Source organism: Miniopterus natalensis, chromosome 12, assembly GCF_054644295.1.
Source record: "Miniopterus natalensis isolate mMinNat1 chromosome 12, mMinNat1.hap1, whole genome shotgun sequence".
In the NCBI taxonomy this organism is placed as follows: domain Eukaryota; kingdom Metazoa; phylum Chordata; class Mammalia; order Chiroptera; family Miniopteridae; genus Miniopterus; species Miniopterus natalensis.
This window is the reverse complement of record NC_142092.1, coordinates 9,368,909-9,384,195: the sequence shown is the minus strand read 5'-3', so window position 1 is coordinate 9,384,195 and position 15,287 is coordinate 9,368,909. Positions and strand designations below refer to the sequence as shown.

At 51.5% G+C, this 15,287-nt stretch overlaps 1 protein-coding gene across 1 annotated transcript in view; it reads left to right on the top strand.

Moving 5' to 3' along the window:
• Nucleotides 1–13,047, top strand: part of AOPEP (aminopeptidase O (putative)) — a 296,713-nt gene extending 283,666 nt beyond the window's left edge. The window contains exons 15-16 of the mRNA XM_087822613.1: nucleotides 7,362–7,448; nucleotides 9,223–13,047. Coding sequence (XP_087678739.1) covers nucleotides 7,362–7,448; nucleotides 9,223–9,363 — 228 coding nt within the window. The 3' untranslated portion in view covers nucleotides 9,364–13,047. The remainder of the gene's footprint in view (nucleotides 1–7,361; nucleotides 7,449–9,222) is intronic.
• The last annotated feature ends 2,240 nt before the right edge of the window (nucleotides 13,048–15,287 follow it).

The window sequence follows — 15,287 nt, the reverse complement described above, 5'->3', positions numbered from 1 at the left end:
TGATGGGCTGTGGCATGTGCACTAGCAGGAGGGAATCCCCTGCAGTGCTTTAAGTGAACGTTGGTGGCTCCTAAGCCAGCGACCCCAGCAGTGGCCAGTGGAGAAAAGGGAGAACACAGAGTAACGTGCCAGATGGCTGGGATTTCCCATTTATTGGGTTCTCTGTGTGAAATTACCTGTTTTATAAGTTCTAAACATTTAAAAATAAAGCAAGGAAAGCAGCTTCCTACAGGAGACATAGGTGCTTTTTTAAGCAGGGCAGTGAGTATGCAGCAAACCAAACCCTGGCTCCAGGATGGCAGTGGCCGAGCGGCACAGGTCACTTACTCTCTGTGACCTTGATTGTCTCATGCACTTTGTCGGTGGCATGGTGGCTGCCGAACCAAGGCGGAGGTGTTGGCTGTTAGAAATTATCAGAACTAATCTGTTGTCTTGTTCCTATAGCAGTGTCTGCTCAGCCTCTGATTCCATTTATTCCTCAGGCACAGTAATTCTTCTGTAAGACACTGGTTTTCAAACTCCACCCCCAAGGAACCCAAGGCCACGTGGAGGAGTTTACTGTTTAACAGTGTTTCCTACCCAGCATGGAGATTGAAACTGCTTGAAGAGCCCACTTGCAATCTTCTCTTTACTCTGTCTTTATATCCTAGGGTTTCAGATTGATTTTTATTAAAAGTTACAAGAATTACATTTAAGAAAAGTTTGAAAACCACTTTGGAAAGTTAGCTTATTAGATAATACTTCTTAGAAGTAGTTTCATGGAAAACTGTCAAAAATTGAATTAGAAATAAACCTTTGAGTTAAAAGCTATAAAAGAGCAGTGAGAATTGTCAAGTGCTAATAAATATGAGGTCTGGGGTAGGATTCACAGAGGGCACCTCGTTGGCATGGACAGACTGGGCGTGGGCTGGGGTGGGGGTTACTCTCCCTAAAGGCTGCGTTTCCTCAGAATCAGGCTTAGCTACCTCTCCCGTTGCTTTGTATCTGTGTTTGTCCTGGGCCCATGGCCCAAGAGATGCTGTTTTAGAAGGAATGCCGGAGCACGTTGGCTTGTGCAGAAGAAATTTAATCCATAGGTAGAGAAAGGAATAGGACTTGTAGGCTGGCATTCAGGAACACCCTTGTGCGTTCCTGGCAGAACCGGGCTGAAGCTGGCCGGAGCCAGTGTGTAAGGATCTGTGACGTCATGCTGGTAGGTTTGGGGGTCAAACATTTGCTGGCATACTGCTTCCAGCACCTCGCTCTGGGAGCCTGGGGCGTGGGCCTCAGAGAGAGCGGGGTCCGCAGACTGGAGCCAGGCCAGTCTAGCCCACAGCCTGTTTTGTAGTTGTATCTGGACACAGCCATCCCAGCACTTCATTTACACATTGTCTAGGGCTGTTTCTTGATACAGTGGCAAACTGACCGAAAATACTCTCTCTGGCCCTTGACAGAAAACATTTGCTGACCATCACCATTCTCGAGTCCAGCAGGAATGTCTGTATCCATTAATGTCTCAGGATGAAAAGAAATGAAGGTGGGGAGTGGGGTTGTCCTTCGGCGATTTTTCCTCTCCTGTTTCCAGGAGAGAACAGTTAATGTGGGGGGAGCCCATGGTTATATCAGAGATTCCCTTTCGGTCACCTGGAATCTGAAGCATGGTTTGGGGACACAAAGGACCACACGGGGAGGTGCTATTTTTAAGGCACTCTCGGTAATCAGAGGGGCAGACTTCATTCACTTCTGAGATGGTGGTTCAGCTCAGCTGAGCCTTTCGGGCAGTGAGAACGCTTTGAAATGGGGCAAGTGCCTTGGGACTGGGGCTGATGCTGGCGTGAGGCTGGGCCATCTGTCTTTACAAATAGTTTGGAAAATTCCCAGGTGCCTGGCCCCTGGTGTACTTCCCAGGGGTGGCAAGAGAAGTACCAGTTCCCCCAGGCCTCTAGGCCATTCCCTGGTGGTGCCCTGCTTCCTCTGCTCTGTCCCTGCTGGGAGTCTGAGGCTCAGTCGAGCCCCAGGGCAGGGAGGGCCCTGCTCTTCCTTTGCTGTCCCATCTCCCCTCACCCCTCCCTTCACTCCTGACCCTGCCCAGCCCTGGAGAGCCTTCCCTCCACATGTCCAGGGCCTCCCCTCAGCAAGCAACAGCCCTCTACAGGCACCTTGCTCTGTCATTTCACCAATTAACAAATAGCTCTTGGAATTAATACTCCCTGGGTTTTATTAATTCAATAAATAATGAACTTTGAATTAGAAAATAAAGCCAAAACATGTTACCCCTTCTAAGACGAAAAGCACTTACTGTATGGGAATCACTAGCCTGACACTTGCCTGGGCAACCTCAGTCCCCACGGCAGCCCCGCTGCCAGGAGCCGGGCCAGGCATGGTGAGAGCAGCTAGCCCGGCTGACGGAGCTGCTGAGTTAGGCCCCGGCCTCCAGTCTGGGGCATCGGCTCCCTGGGTCAGGACACACTGGATCATGAAGTCAATTTAGTATGTCACCAACCAGCGTAAGGAACAGAAAGTAGGGAGTGAGTGCATATGTGTACGTGTTACATGCTTATGTGTGTATATGTGTTGGCTGCTGTGAATGTGTTTGGAGTGAGCGAGCCACCAGCCTTGTAGCTGGAGGCCTGTGTGTGTTTCCTACAAAATCCCTCTTGGGTACCCAGGCCACGTGTCTGCTCAGGTCTCCCAGATGACTGAGGCCTGTTACACAGACATACCTTCCTCCTGGGGGAGACCCTGCTGTGGGGCAGGGGATGCACCGTCCTGGTGCAGTTACAGGATCATTCTGCCGTCAGACGTGGGTCTGACAGGAATCAGCTTCTTCAAACATTCTTCATTCTTCCACCCCAAATTCTGATACCCTCCCTCTGCCCCATTTGCATTGTCGGGTACTCATCTTTTGCTCATCGAGGCTTCAGAAACCTGGAAACTTCTAGAATCCATTTACAAGGGTGTGAATTAGACTGCTGTGCCTGTGCACTCAGGGCAGCGCCCGCGCTCTTCTCTTCAGTATCCCTCAGGCAGAGCAGGTTGAAAAGCAGATTTACAAACTGATTTTTATTAGTGTTTACACGTGCACCCCTTATATGCACATCTGTCACAACTTCATTGTGACTTTGTGGGAAGAATTGGCCTAAATTCTCTCTTCACCCATTGTCTTGTGTGTGTGCCAGGCACTGTGCTAATGGTTCCCGTGTCACCGAACCCCCAGCAGGTCTGCGTGTAGTTGGGGGCATTCTGGCCCCAGCAGGGGTCAGCAGGAGGTGGGGCCTGGCCCAGCTGCCGTGGGCACTGAAGGCAGCAAGGCTCCGAGTGCCCTGTGAGCCGCCCTGTCCGGGACTGGCTGGAACGAGGCTCCTCTCTCCACCTTAGTTCCGCCTCTTCTCTCCCCTGCACTGTCCCCCTTCTGATTCTCTTGCCCTTTCTTCCTCTCTTTCCGCCCTGCATCCCTCCCTCCTTCCCCCTTCTCGGCCTTGCCCTGCTGCTCCATCCAGCCTGACCTGACCATGACGATGATATTCAGCTAAGATGTCCGTTGATTTGAACTTTTGGAGATTTCTAGCGTGAGTTTAGAGCAACTTTATGAATTTGAGTTATAGTTGAAAAAGTCATTGAAATTTTTCACCTCTGTTGAGACATAATGGAAGTGTAATAAAACGTGAATGTTAATGTGATTTGGTCAGTTTGGACATAGTATGGATACCCCCTTGTAGCACTGAAACGGAATGGGTGGACTCAAGAAGCATGGGTGCTGTGGCAGCCTGTGGGCTCCACGCTGTGTAGATGTGCTCAGTGGTTATTTTTAATCTCACCAAGGAAATGAAAAGACAGAGTGCTGCTACCCCCAGTGACTAGCTTATTGGAAAATAATGAAGAGCCGATCTACAGAATGGACAGCTTTCTTCTTAGAGACCTGCTTGGCTCAGGCTTCCCACACAGAGCACTTCACCTTCTTCATGGCCAGTGGAGGAAGGAATTTGATACAAGTATGTGACGGCCTCTCAGATTCTTTATGTTTCTTGGTGACCTAGAGGAAGGGGCTCTCCATCAGTACCTAACGTGCAAATACTGCTGGGAGAAGTTGAGACAAAAGTCACTTTGCTGCCAGCCACTTGGGAAGACCCTGGTTCTATGTGGTGATAAGTGGCTAAGCAGATTTCAAAGGCAATAAAAACAGTTTAAGGGATAAAAAATAAGAATTTTCTTTGTTTCTTAGAGAAATACAAAGAGAAGTAAAAATTCTGCACAGGAGTAAGAAGTATCTGCTGGGCCCTCTGTGATGTCTTCTAAACATCCTGTCGTTAAAATACTGAGATGCTTGGCTCTTTAGTGATGAAAAGGCCTGTTGTTTTTCTGCTCCTCATGGTGAGGAGGGGAGGCTGGCCTGCACTTCCTGATGCCTGTTAGCCTTCAGGGGTCAGAAGACTAGATCTCTTATTAATCGTAACAATACACTGTTTTAACAGTAAGGGGTGGAAATGCTTACTCCACATTGACTGTAAAAGAGCCTCTTTCTCTGTGTTGTCCTTGGACCTTCCAGTCATGGTGGGACCAACCCACCTCCCACCTGCCCATCGGGTTCCTTATTGTAATAGAGAATAGGCTCTAATTAATGCTGTGTTATTTCTGTATGTGTAAATATAAGATGAAGGAGAGCACAGGAAGGAAAGACGAGAGGCTAAACCCTCCATCCTCAAAACCAGGTCCAAAACATGAATTTATCCCCAAGTTTTAGAATGAGAAACAGCAGTCATTGTCAAAGGCATGGTGCGATGGGGGCATTCGAACCTAAGTTGTTCAAACATTTCGAAGCTCACAGAGGCCGTTGATGTCCTGTACATGACCCACAAAAAGCTGGTGCAGCTGTAGGAAGTGAGGCTCTTCTCCAAGGGCCCAGAGAAAGTCGCAGGGCAGCACCTAGGTCTCTGACTGTCCATCCCATCTGGTGGCCATGGGAACCGGCTGCCGCTTTCACAAAACCCGCAAACAAGAGATACTGCTGGTGCTTGGTGGGCTATTGGTGTCTGAGGCATTTAGATGGCCATGAATTGGGAGGAAACAAGGGAAGAGGCACCCAAGGCTGCCCTTTGCGGTCTCTCTGGTGTGTGGCCTTTGGACATGGACCAGAGTTCCGGAAGTGGGGCCTGGTGGTTCTGATGACTTCCTCTGATTGATGTGGCGCGAGGAGCTGGCTTCTCTGAGCTCTGGTCACTTGTTCTTTCTGCTCAGGATATTTCAGGGCCTGCCCTTTTCCTTTTAGGGTCTGTTCTTAATTTCTGTTGGTTGTATAGGAAAGAACATTTTATTAAGATGGAAAGATTTCCGAGACCCATCTAGCCTGAGCGGCTTCTCTTTTGTTGTGATGGTCTGAGGCTATTAGCTCATTTCCATGCACCTCTGAAATTCCTTCGTAGATGTAAAAGCTTGTTGGTATCCTGTCCTTACAAGTTCAAAGGGCCTGGCTGCCCACAAGCAAAGGGCAGCGCCACCAGAGTCCCCGAATTAACACCCTGTCTGGGAGCACACGAAGCCTCGGGGAAGGATTCCTTCCAGAAGATTTCTTTCTTTCCTTCATTGCTAATTGTTTGGGTGTAAATCTATTTATAGTAGATTAAAGGAAAGATCTGGCCAGGTTGGTGGATAATGATGTAATTTATGGGGGACCCAGCCAAAATGTTGAAATTGCTTATATTTTACTATTGCCACAAATGGATTCCTTTAAAAGAGTCTCCCTGTTTCAAAGGCAATAAAAACAGAGTGATGGAAGAAGGCTTTTTCAGATGCACATAATCATTTCTACGTATGGCCAGTGTTGAACCAACAGTGAAAGATAAAATGGTTGTTGCTAGCTGGGTGTAACCGGGAGACCTTTGATACAGCAGAAAATGGCCTGAAATGACTCTGAAAACCAAATTCAGGTAGAATTTCCATGTGAAGAATGTGCCTCCAGGGCAGAGAAATGCGGGGGGGGGGGGGGGGGGGGGGCTCTGCCGTTGTCAGCAGACACAGCCCAGGCTGGGATCAAACTTCCTTATCGTTTTTAGGGGTGTGGGGGGGCGGTTCCTGGCAAAGTCTTGCTGGTGAGCCTTTAGTAAAGTGAGTCTTTACTAGACAGCATCCACATTAGCTTGTCTGTTGGCAGCGTGTTGTACAGACCTCAGCGCAAGCTGCTTGCCTCATGGTGGCCTTCCCTCTCCCTCCGGCAGGCGCCCCAAACTCCTGAGGCCAGCACGCTTTGCCTCTTCGCAGGAATGTGGAGAGTGTCTTCCGCTCTCCTCTGTTCATTGTTACCCTCAGCAGCACTGAACCAAATCGGTTATTGCAGGACGTTAAGTAGTTGTGGTTTCAGAGGAAACCTTTGTCAACAGCCCTGTGGGGCAGAGCACCAGCAGCTTGGCCGGGATGTGCATTTGATTTCCTAGTCGCATTTTGCATTTATCTGTTATCTTGCAAAATTGTCTTTAAAAACATCAAAACACCCAACTGAAGTATGCACTTTCCTCCCCTAAAGTTGACTAACAGTGCTCCTGACGAGGAGCATGGTTCTTTCTTTAAAAAATAAAATTTAAATTTAAAACTGGAAGTGTCAACAGTGTTAATGTACTTCAGAGAGTACAGTAGTCCCCATTATCTGTGGTTTCAGTACACACGTCACTAGTAAACTGAAGTCTGAAAATATTAAATGGAAAATTCCAGAAATAAACAGTTCGTAAGTTGTAAGTTGCATGCCATTCTGAGTAGTAGGATGAAACCTGGAGCCCTCAGTCGGTCCCACCCAGGACGTGACTCATTCCTTTGTCCAGTGTCTCCACACTGCACCCCCCGCCAGCATTAGTCACCAGCTGCGTCAACGACCGGCTGTCACGGCATCTCGCAGTGCTTGTGTTCAGGCCACCAAGAGCAGGATGCCGACAACTCGGACATGCCAGAGAGAAGCGAAAAGAGCTTCCCTTAAGTGAAAAGGGGCAAGTTCCTGACTTAATAAGGAAAGAAAGAAATTATAAGCTTAGGTTGCTGAGCTGTATGGTAGAAACGAATCTTCCATCCTTGAAGTTGTGAAGAAGGGAAGAAATTTGGGCCAGTTTGGCTTTTGTACCTCAGACTTCGAAAGTTACAACCACAGTGTAAGTGCTGATTAGTTAAGGCGGAAAAGGCATTAAACTTTATCATAGGTATGTATGTATAGAAAAAACATAGTATGTGTAGGGGTACTTGCCCAGGTTTCAGGCATCCACAGGGGGCTTGGAACATCCCCTGAGGATGAGTGGGGATGCCGTAACTTATTTCTAACACAGAAGGTTTTCAGTAGTTAAACTTAGAAGGCTAAGCAAAATCTGCCAGTTTGTTGCTCACTGGATGTTCTCTTCTTTGTTAAGGTTCGCCATCGGTGGTGTGAGCTCATTGTTAAGCACAAATACACAAAAGCGTACAAAAACGTGGAGAAGTTCCTTCAGGAGGATCAGGTAAGTCTCATTTCTCAGCAGACGGGGGTTCTGTCAGTGCTGTACCATCCCCTGGATGCCTGGTACACAACACAGGGACTCAAATGTAACAAACATTTAAACATATTCCAAAATTTTGAAGAATTGGTAGGAGCTTACCTCCCACACTCTGAGCTGACTCTCCTGCTAGAGCTCGGTGTCCCTTTACAGCACTTAACCCTGGTCCTTGGAGGCCCTGTGGGTTCCCCCTGGCTGTGGCCCGTGGCTGTTACCAGGTGAGGCTTGTGCAGACTTCACAGCATCACCAGACCTCACGTCCAGGTGTGGCTTAGTGATGCTGGGGGCTGTATCTTTGTCCTCACTGGCCCTAAAGCATGTGAGCAGACACGGCGGGCAGCCCCGATCACTGGACTGGCCTGGTCTCTGCACCAGACATGCCAGGCCAGCTCCTGTGCTGAGTGTCTTTCCTGCGGGAACTTTCCTCCCTGTTCACCGGGGGGAGGTGGTCACCTTTCTAGGAGCCCACAGGAAGCCTGTGTGTGTGACTGGGTTGGGGGGTGTCCTCCTTGCTGCATCTGCACCCACCCACACGTGTCCCAGCGTGGCTGTTCGTGGCAGAGCATGTGCCACAGGTTATGTCTGTTGGTGGAAGTCAGCAGCCTGCAGCTTGTCCTGTGGACTTGACCACTGTGCCTGTGAGCGAGCTTTCTGCCCAGCTCCGGGGCTGACGGCACTGAGCCGTGTGGGGTGGAGCGCGGGGGCAGGGCAAACAAAAGGACTTTTGAGAGGCCTGAGCATGGGGGGCTGCCAGCAAGGAAGGGCTTGTTACTCCTACAAAGAAAAATGCATGACTTTGTACCAGAAGAAATGTCACATTTGCACAGTGGAGCAGGAGATGTTTGGAAACACAGAGGAGTATGAGGGAGGAGAGAATGCAAGAGAAGATGAAGATCTGTTTGAAAGACACAGTTAACTGCAATATGCTTAGAACCACGAACTTTTCCAGAGAAGGATTACCATGTCACAGCCTTTTCAGGAGGGAATTTGTGAACCTCTTACTGGACAAGTTTTTGTCTTGCGCTGTCTTTGAGTTCCTTCTTTTAATTTGCTCCAGCAGAATGTGATCCATGGCGTAATTAAGCTTGGAGGCAGAACCCGAGGGGTCTTTGGTCTTCCAGAACATAATTGGCTGTTTTTAAAACCAGGAAAAATGCAGATGTAGGTCTGTGGAGCATTGTGTCTGACACAGAAGGGCCAGTGTTTGCCGCAGTGGAGGGACCACAGTCGGCTGGGCTGGAGCAGCAGGCACCTTTCCCTGGGTGGCATGATGGTGCTGCCCACCCATGGCTGCGTGTGACGTGGTGGTCTTCACTTCCAGCAGTGCCCAGGGACACCCTTTCCTGGGAAGGAGCCTGTGTCTTGTGACCTGCATACAGTCCCTCAGGGCTTCCGTCAGCTGCACAGGCCTCCGTGGTGGCTGTGACAGCCCCTCCTGTCTGTTGCAGAGCATTCCTGACATGGTCATTGCTAGAGAAATGCTCACTGTCATCCCTTTATCAGTTAAATCACCAAGGTCGTGTTCACGGAACTGATCACTGACAGTTCTTTGGAGGTTCAGTGAAAGCGGGAAAGAGAAGGGGGTTAAAGACCACGGGTTCCTGAAGCACAACTGTTCGACCGTCTTATCTTTTCTAGGGTCTTTGTAGTTTCTGGCCCAGCAGGTTTCTGTTAAACACAGACTGCACGTGTGGACGCTAATTCCTTTTTTTCATGCTCTCTGCCCCTGTCCCCGCAGGCCATGGGCATCTACCTCTACGGGGAGCTGATGGTGAGTGAGGACACCAGGCAGCAGCAGCTCGCCCGGAGCTGCTTCGAGCTGACCAAGGAGCAGATGGATAGGTGCTCAGCCCAGGTGGTGGCCGAGATGTTGTTTTAAAAGGTAGTTTTCTGTCATTCCTTCCCCATTGTTTGTCTCTTAGGAGCCAAATGAATAACTGAATGTTGAGCCCAGAGCACCTGTGGCATCAGGCCTCTGCTCCAGCTTGGGCGGCCGGTGGCCTGGGCCGAGCGAAGCCGAGTCCCTGCAGCAGCTCGCATGTGAGTGGTCACCAGGGAGCACAGCTGTCCACCCGGGCAGCACAGCTCTCCTTGGCGCAGTTTGACCACTTCAGTTTTGTTACTTGTAGGAACAGAAGTTGGGAAGGAGCACCTCTTGGGTAGGGGGTTAGGAGGTGGACTGGGAAGCCCAGTGGGAATGTCCGACCAGTGGCCCCACTCCTGAGCTGCGTGCAGATAGTTCCTCCTCCTGGGCTGCGTGACGTCAATCAGGCTGTCCCCCCGCCCCGACCGAGGGGGCTGCTGGGAGGTCCTCCTGTAGAGCCTGCCGCAGGCCCCTCTGCACCTTGTGCCTCAGCGCCTGTCTTCAGGCGGGCTTGCTGTTGGAGCAGGCTCCCTGGCTGACACTGGCATGGGAATCCTAAATTATTTGAATTGCTTTTTCTGTTGTGTTTGGAATTGACCTGCTAGAATTACACCCTATCAGTTAGGGTTTAAATTTTAAAACTAGCTTAGCAGTGGTACATGAAGTTTTGAAGTAGAACTGTGGGACTGTAAGTGCATTGCTTCTCTAACAACCATCATCTTCTGTGTCTTCTCAGTGTTTCTTCAAGGTTTATGTGGTATAGGTGGGGTATGTTTAATTTTGTATCTTTTTTTAAACTTAACATTAGACCTCAGTCATGTTTCATGTTATATAGCTTCTCTATAAATATAATTTTAGTGGGTATTTAATATTTCCTGTTGGTCTCCTTAACCCATTGTTGGATGTTTAGTTTGCTTCTGTTTTATACAAACCGGTTTTGTCCACTACGTTTAAGTATCTTACCGGGAAGAAGTCTGATACTGCAGCTTTTCCAAAGTGCGATCTCCCTCTCCCAGAAGAGCCACGCTCGCTGGAGGGGACGCGGTGGGAATGGTTGCAGCGATTGAGCCTCTGTAGTGAGACAGCTGTGCGCAGACATTCCCCAACCAGAGCGCTCCCCGGCGGCAGCTTCAGGTCCTCGTCACACATGGGCCAGTTTACAAAACCAGAACAGTTGCACAGTTGTCTTGTTGCCAACCCCGTGTAGGAACCGGTGTAAATCATATTTCTCTTTCCGTGTTTAATTTCACGGGGAGTGTTTGTTGAAGTGTGTGAAACTGCCCTGGGTAGCCTGTTCCTTGCTCGTCCCCATGTTCTCAGCCGTGGGAACCACAATGTGCACTAAGCTCTCACAACTCTCCAGCATGAGTTTTTTGCCCCCAAACAGGCAAAGGAGTGGTCCTGGCAAGGGGTCTGCTGTTTTCTCACCTCCCCTCTACAATGGTCCTCCCTGTCCCTCTCCTTCCAGATGAACTGGGGACCACATGCATGCCCTCTGACCCGCCCCCGCCTTCTCAGTTAAGACCAGTGACTTGCACCTTCCCGCCGTTGGGCACCCTGCAGACCCCAGAGCACTAGCATTTGTGCTGAGGGTTACAGGAGGGACAGCCGTCTCTGCCAACCCTGCCAGAGGCTGGTCGGTGCCTTTCCCAGGTCATGTTCCAAAATTGGACTGGCACTTGTATGGGCATCTCTGAGTCCTTTTGATTTAAAAAGTTATCCCTCTAGGACACCAAGAAAATAACAAAAAACTTAAAACCCACATGGTAGCGAGGCAGGCCTGGAGGTGATGTCGCCGCCTCGTGTCCGAGGACCCGGTGTATGCGGTGAGGGCTCAGCACACAGGCACGGCGGCTCCAGAGTGCTCTGGCTGCTTGGGTTCCTGGCATGCTGATTTGTGACTTAAGATTAAAATCACATTGCCAGGGATTACCACGCAACCACGACCTTGGCTGCTCTCCAGAGCCATAGTCCCTCTCTCTCTGCAGTTGGAGAACTGGTGCGTCTTGTAGCTCTCCGGAAACAGAAGCAGCAGCCGTCGCAGAAGATGCTCACCGGCCCTCTCATTGTGCCCAGCTGAAGACCTCTCTGACGAGGTGCAGAGCTTAGCTGATTGGTGAACAGTGACTGGTTTCCGCTTTGTTCACAGTGGCTAAGTTCTGCACCTGAAGAGAAGGTGAGATGGGGGCAGTTAAGTTGGAGCCGCTGGGCAGAGGCCACTGCTGAGCGGTCAGCTCAGGTGCGAGCACAATTCTGGAGGAGGAAAGACCTCGGCCCAAGGATGCACTGTGTCCTGTCACGAATGGAAGGAATGTGCCAAAAGTCTGCAGAACTATAACTCCACTAGTTAGATGTCTCTCTGAAAGGTCAAATGTATTGAAAGCTGCAGAAGTTATTCTTACAAAAAACTGAAACCAAATGCATCACAAGAGTCGAGTAAAACTGTCCGGGCTGGGTGCTTTCAACACAGATCCTTTTGCTTCCTCCCGCGCGTGACTCTCTCTTGTATTTGCAGCCTAGGTTTCTGTGTCCTGCAGCCCCGGCGGACCGTGTGGGCAGCTCCCAGCCGAGGCACTGCTTCTACGGGCTGTCGATTGGACCCGCCCTCCGGTGCCTACTGAGCTGATATCAGTTCTCATTTTACACACTGGCTCAGTTCAGCAGGAACAGGAGTCGAGCCCTCGAGCAAAAAGCCTTCCTGTTCGTAAGTGCCTGGAGGCTCAGGAGCTGGGACTCCACTCAGCGAAGACAGGCCACAGCACGCCAGCCACCAGACCCCAACATCTGTATGTGCCCCTGTGGTGTGGATGTTGGTAGAATCAGACAGCTCTGAGGGCAGATGGTGCCGCACATGTGACGCAAACAGCCCACCCGCATCTGTCATGGGTCGTCCAGGCTGAAAGCAGTGGGAGTGAGTGCGGGTCTGACGTGGGCTCTCCGGTGTCTCCTTGTCAAGGAGCCTGAGTCTCAGCACTGGCTTTTACAGCCACATGTGCGCACGGCTGGCAGCTGGTTCCCTGTGAACCCCATTCCCAGGGCTGTGAGACGTGGCCTTGGTCTCCTGTCCTGCACAGTCGTATCTCCAGAGTGAGAGGCGCACACAAAGGTCCTCGTTTACAAGAATTATTCTTGTGAGCAGGCAATAAATTTTATTGCTGTTTCTTTGCAGGAAAGATCACAGTGAGATTCTTTCTCGTAATCTCGTAGCCATGGTGGGACCAGGATCACATGGACTCTCGACATCAAAGGAAGGTGACAGGGCTGCTGAGCCTCCAGCGCCCGGGTCTCGGTGCTTCTTTCCAGAGGCTGCTGTCAGCCGAATGCAAGTGAAACAGCCTCCATGGGGCTATGGGGCCTTGTGCCTGCCCCGGAAGTGCCACCGCAACACACTGAACCTGCATAGGGTCTGAGTTTAAGGCAGTTCCTCACACAAGCGACTAAAGATACCTGAGATGTGGCAAAGACACATCAGTCCCCTCGGCATGCGGCTGCATCGAGTGTTTGTATAATTCCAGAAAGTCATTTGTGCTGGGCCAGTGAGCGCCATTGGATGGTCTCCTCTGGGTCATTTCAGACGGATGCTACACAGTTATTTTGATTGATAGTTCCATTATTTACATATTTCCCAAAATTCTAGTTCCTTTTGGTGAAAGTACAGGATAAGAATCTAAGATGTGTTAATAAAATGTAATGGATTAATATCTTCGTGTTCCTGTTTGCTTCTGAATTTAATACTGTGTTTAAAAAGGTAGCCTGAACTGCCTCGCATCGGAGGCTGGCAGGCAGCGGGCAGAGGCACAGGCGGCCGTGGGCGTCTGCTGGCGTCGCCTCTTTCCCACTAACGCTGGAAGTTTAAAAAGGCAAGAACTGAGCTTTGCGGTACGGCCCAGAGGGCAGGATGGTTTAACGCACCAGGAGAAGCCACAGCCCTGGGCGCTGTCACGGGATGGCGAGGGGCTGGGCAGGGCCGGAATGATCGCCAGCCGGTGGCTCTCCCTGGCTCTGGCGCTGCGGTTACCCGGCTCTAGGTCTGGTCTGCTTGGGCGAAGCGCAGCTTTCGCACATTCCTCCGCTTGCAGCCCCGGCGCCCTAAGGATTGTCCGGCGGTGACTCGTTCTGGAAGGGCCTGCGCCCTGTTGTTGCGTGTGCTCGGCGTGGGATTGGGTGTGTGTTTCCCGTATTGGTAGAGAAATCCAAATTTGATTTTTAAATCTGAATAAAATACAAGAACACTGCTTTCTGTGAAAGTTAAAGCCACACTTTTTTGGCTTTAGAAACCACTGAGGCCGAGCCAGCCTTCCACGGGTGGGATTTTGCACTAAGATGGTTGTTCCCTTCCAGTGGCCGCGTCCTGCCACCAGCCAGTCACAGAAGAGCCATCAGAACCCAGGCACCAAGCCTGGGCTGATCCTGTGGGTAGCTGGCCTGTGCTGCTGGTAGACTCGGGCACCTTGTGCAAGGTGGTGTCCCTGTCGGGGAGGAAGCGTGGGCCTGCCTCCCTGGGGACCTCCTGTCCACACTCCAGCCGCAGCCAGTCTCCCCCTTCACCCAAGTTTCTGCGGACTCTCTCGCCAGCCTTCCTGGCTTCCCCTCCAGCACCTCTGAGAGGCTGTGGAGAGTGTGCTGGAGAGGAGCCTGCAGCCAGGGCCTGGCAGAGGCCACTGGAGTCCAGAGTGGTCCCCAGTCAATAAGGAGACATCTAAGCCTAGAAATCCACATTTTTCATGCGGTTTTTTGGGGTGTTTTTTTCCCACCCCACGTTGGTGACTGGCGGACCACTTGGGACTGATGGTTTCTAACTGGCGTGCCCTGCTCTGCTCTCAGCCCGCCTGGAGCACTTTCCTCCTGGGAGAGGCCATTGGCCAGGCTGGAGCATTTGTGGAGGACCCAGGCGCTCCAAGGACAGGTGATGGGTTGCCTGCCCAGGGTGGGTGCGCCAGTGAAGGGAACCTGCCCCACCCAGACAGATCTCATTCTCCCCAATGTCCCACGTTAAGTAATAGGCAGATGAAAGTGTGGGTCCACAGGGCTCGGAGTTTTCCTCCCCACCCAGTACCTCGGAGGGTGTGGGCCTCGTGTCACTCAGCCGAGCTTCTGATTCCATTTGCTGGGAGGATGGGGCCAGGTGACACCTTCCAAAGGCATGGAACTTGAACTTTCATCTGCTGAACTTAGAGTCGCCATGGGGAGGCCACAAAGACCTGTCTGAAGGGGAGTCTGGCACACTTACCTTCTTAGCACTATTCCTGACATGCACTCCCCCCCCCCCCCCCCCCAGAACATACTTGTGGCCTCCAACCCCGTCTGAGCAGTGGTGAAGGCGTGAGCTGCCCCCTGGGCCGGGTGCAGGAATCAGTGATGGGAATGAGCTTGTTCCCCAGCGAGGTGATGCTTCCACTGAGCAGAGGAGCCAGGACGTAGGAGGGTCCCACAGTCCACCGCCTGCCCCCTGGTCAGGTGAAACCAAACCCCAGCCCCTCTCTGCCTGTCCCTGCAGCTTCCTAAAGCTGTCTGTGAATTTGACCCGGAAACGGTGTCAGCCGTGACCGTGGGCAGGGAACACTCCACAGGGGCTGCTGTGGGCCCTGCCCAGGAATGGAATCCATGGGCTGGGTGACTGGGTGAGGGGCTCGCTCCTTGGAACTCGCCCAGGCCCACTGAACCCCTCGGGGATGGGACACAGGAGCAGGGCAGGTGGCGGCACCCCAGCGAGACGCTGGAGCACAAAACCAGCAGTGTTTCCAGTGGGGGGATTCTCAGGCTTACTGAACGGGGGCGAAGAGAAAGTCCTGTTCTCTGAGCCAGTTAATTGGTTAATTGCCCAGCGGCTGTCCCGGAGGAGAAAAGCTCCGGAAGTGCAAGTGCTCCTCCCCTCGGAGCTGCCCTGGCCTGGGGGAGGGGGTGCAGCCAGGGCTCCCTGTGGTCAGGCCCAGAAGGCT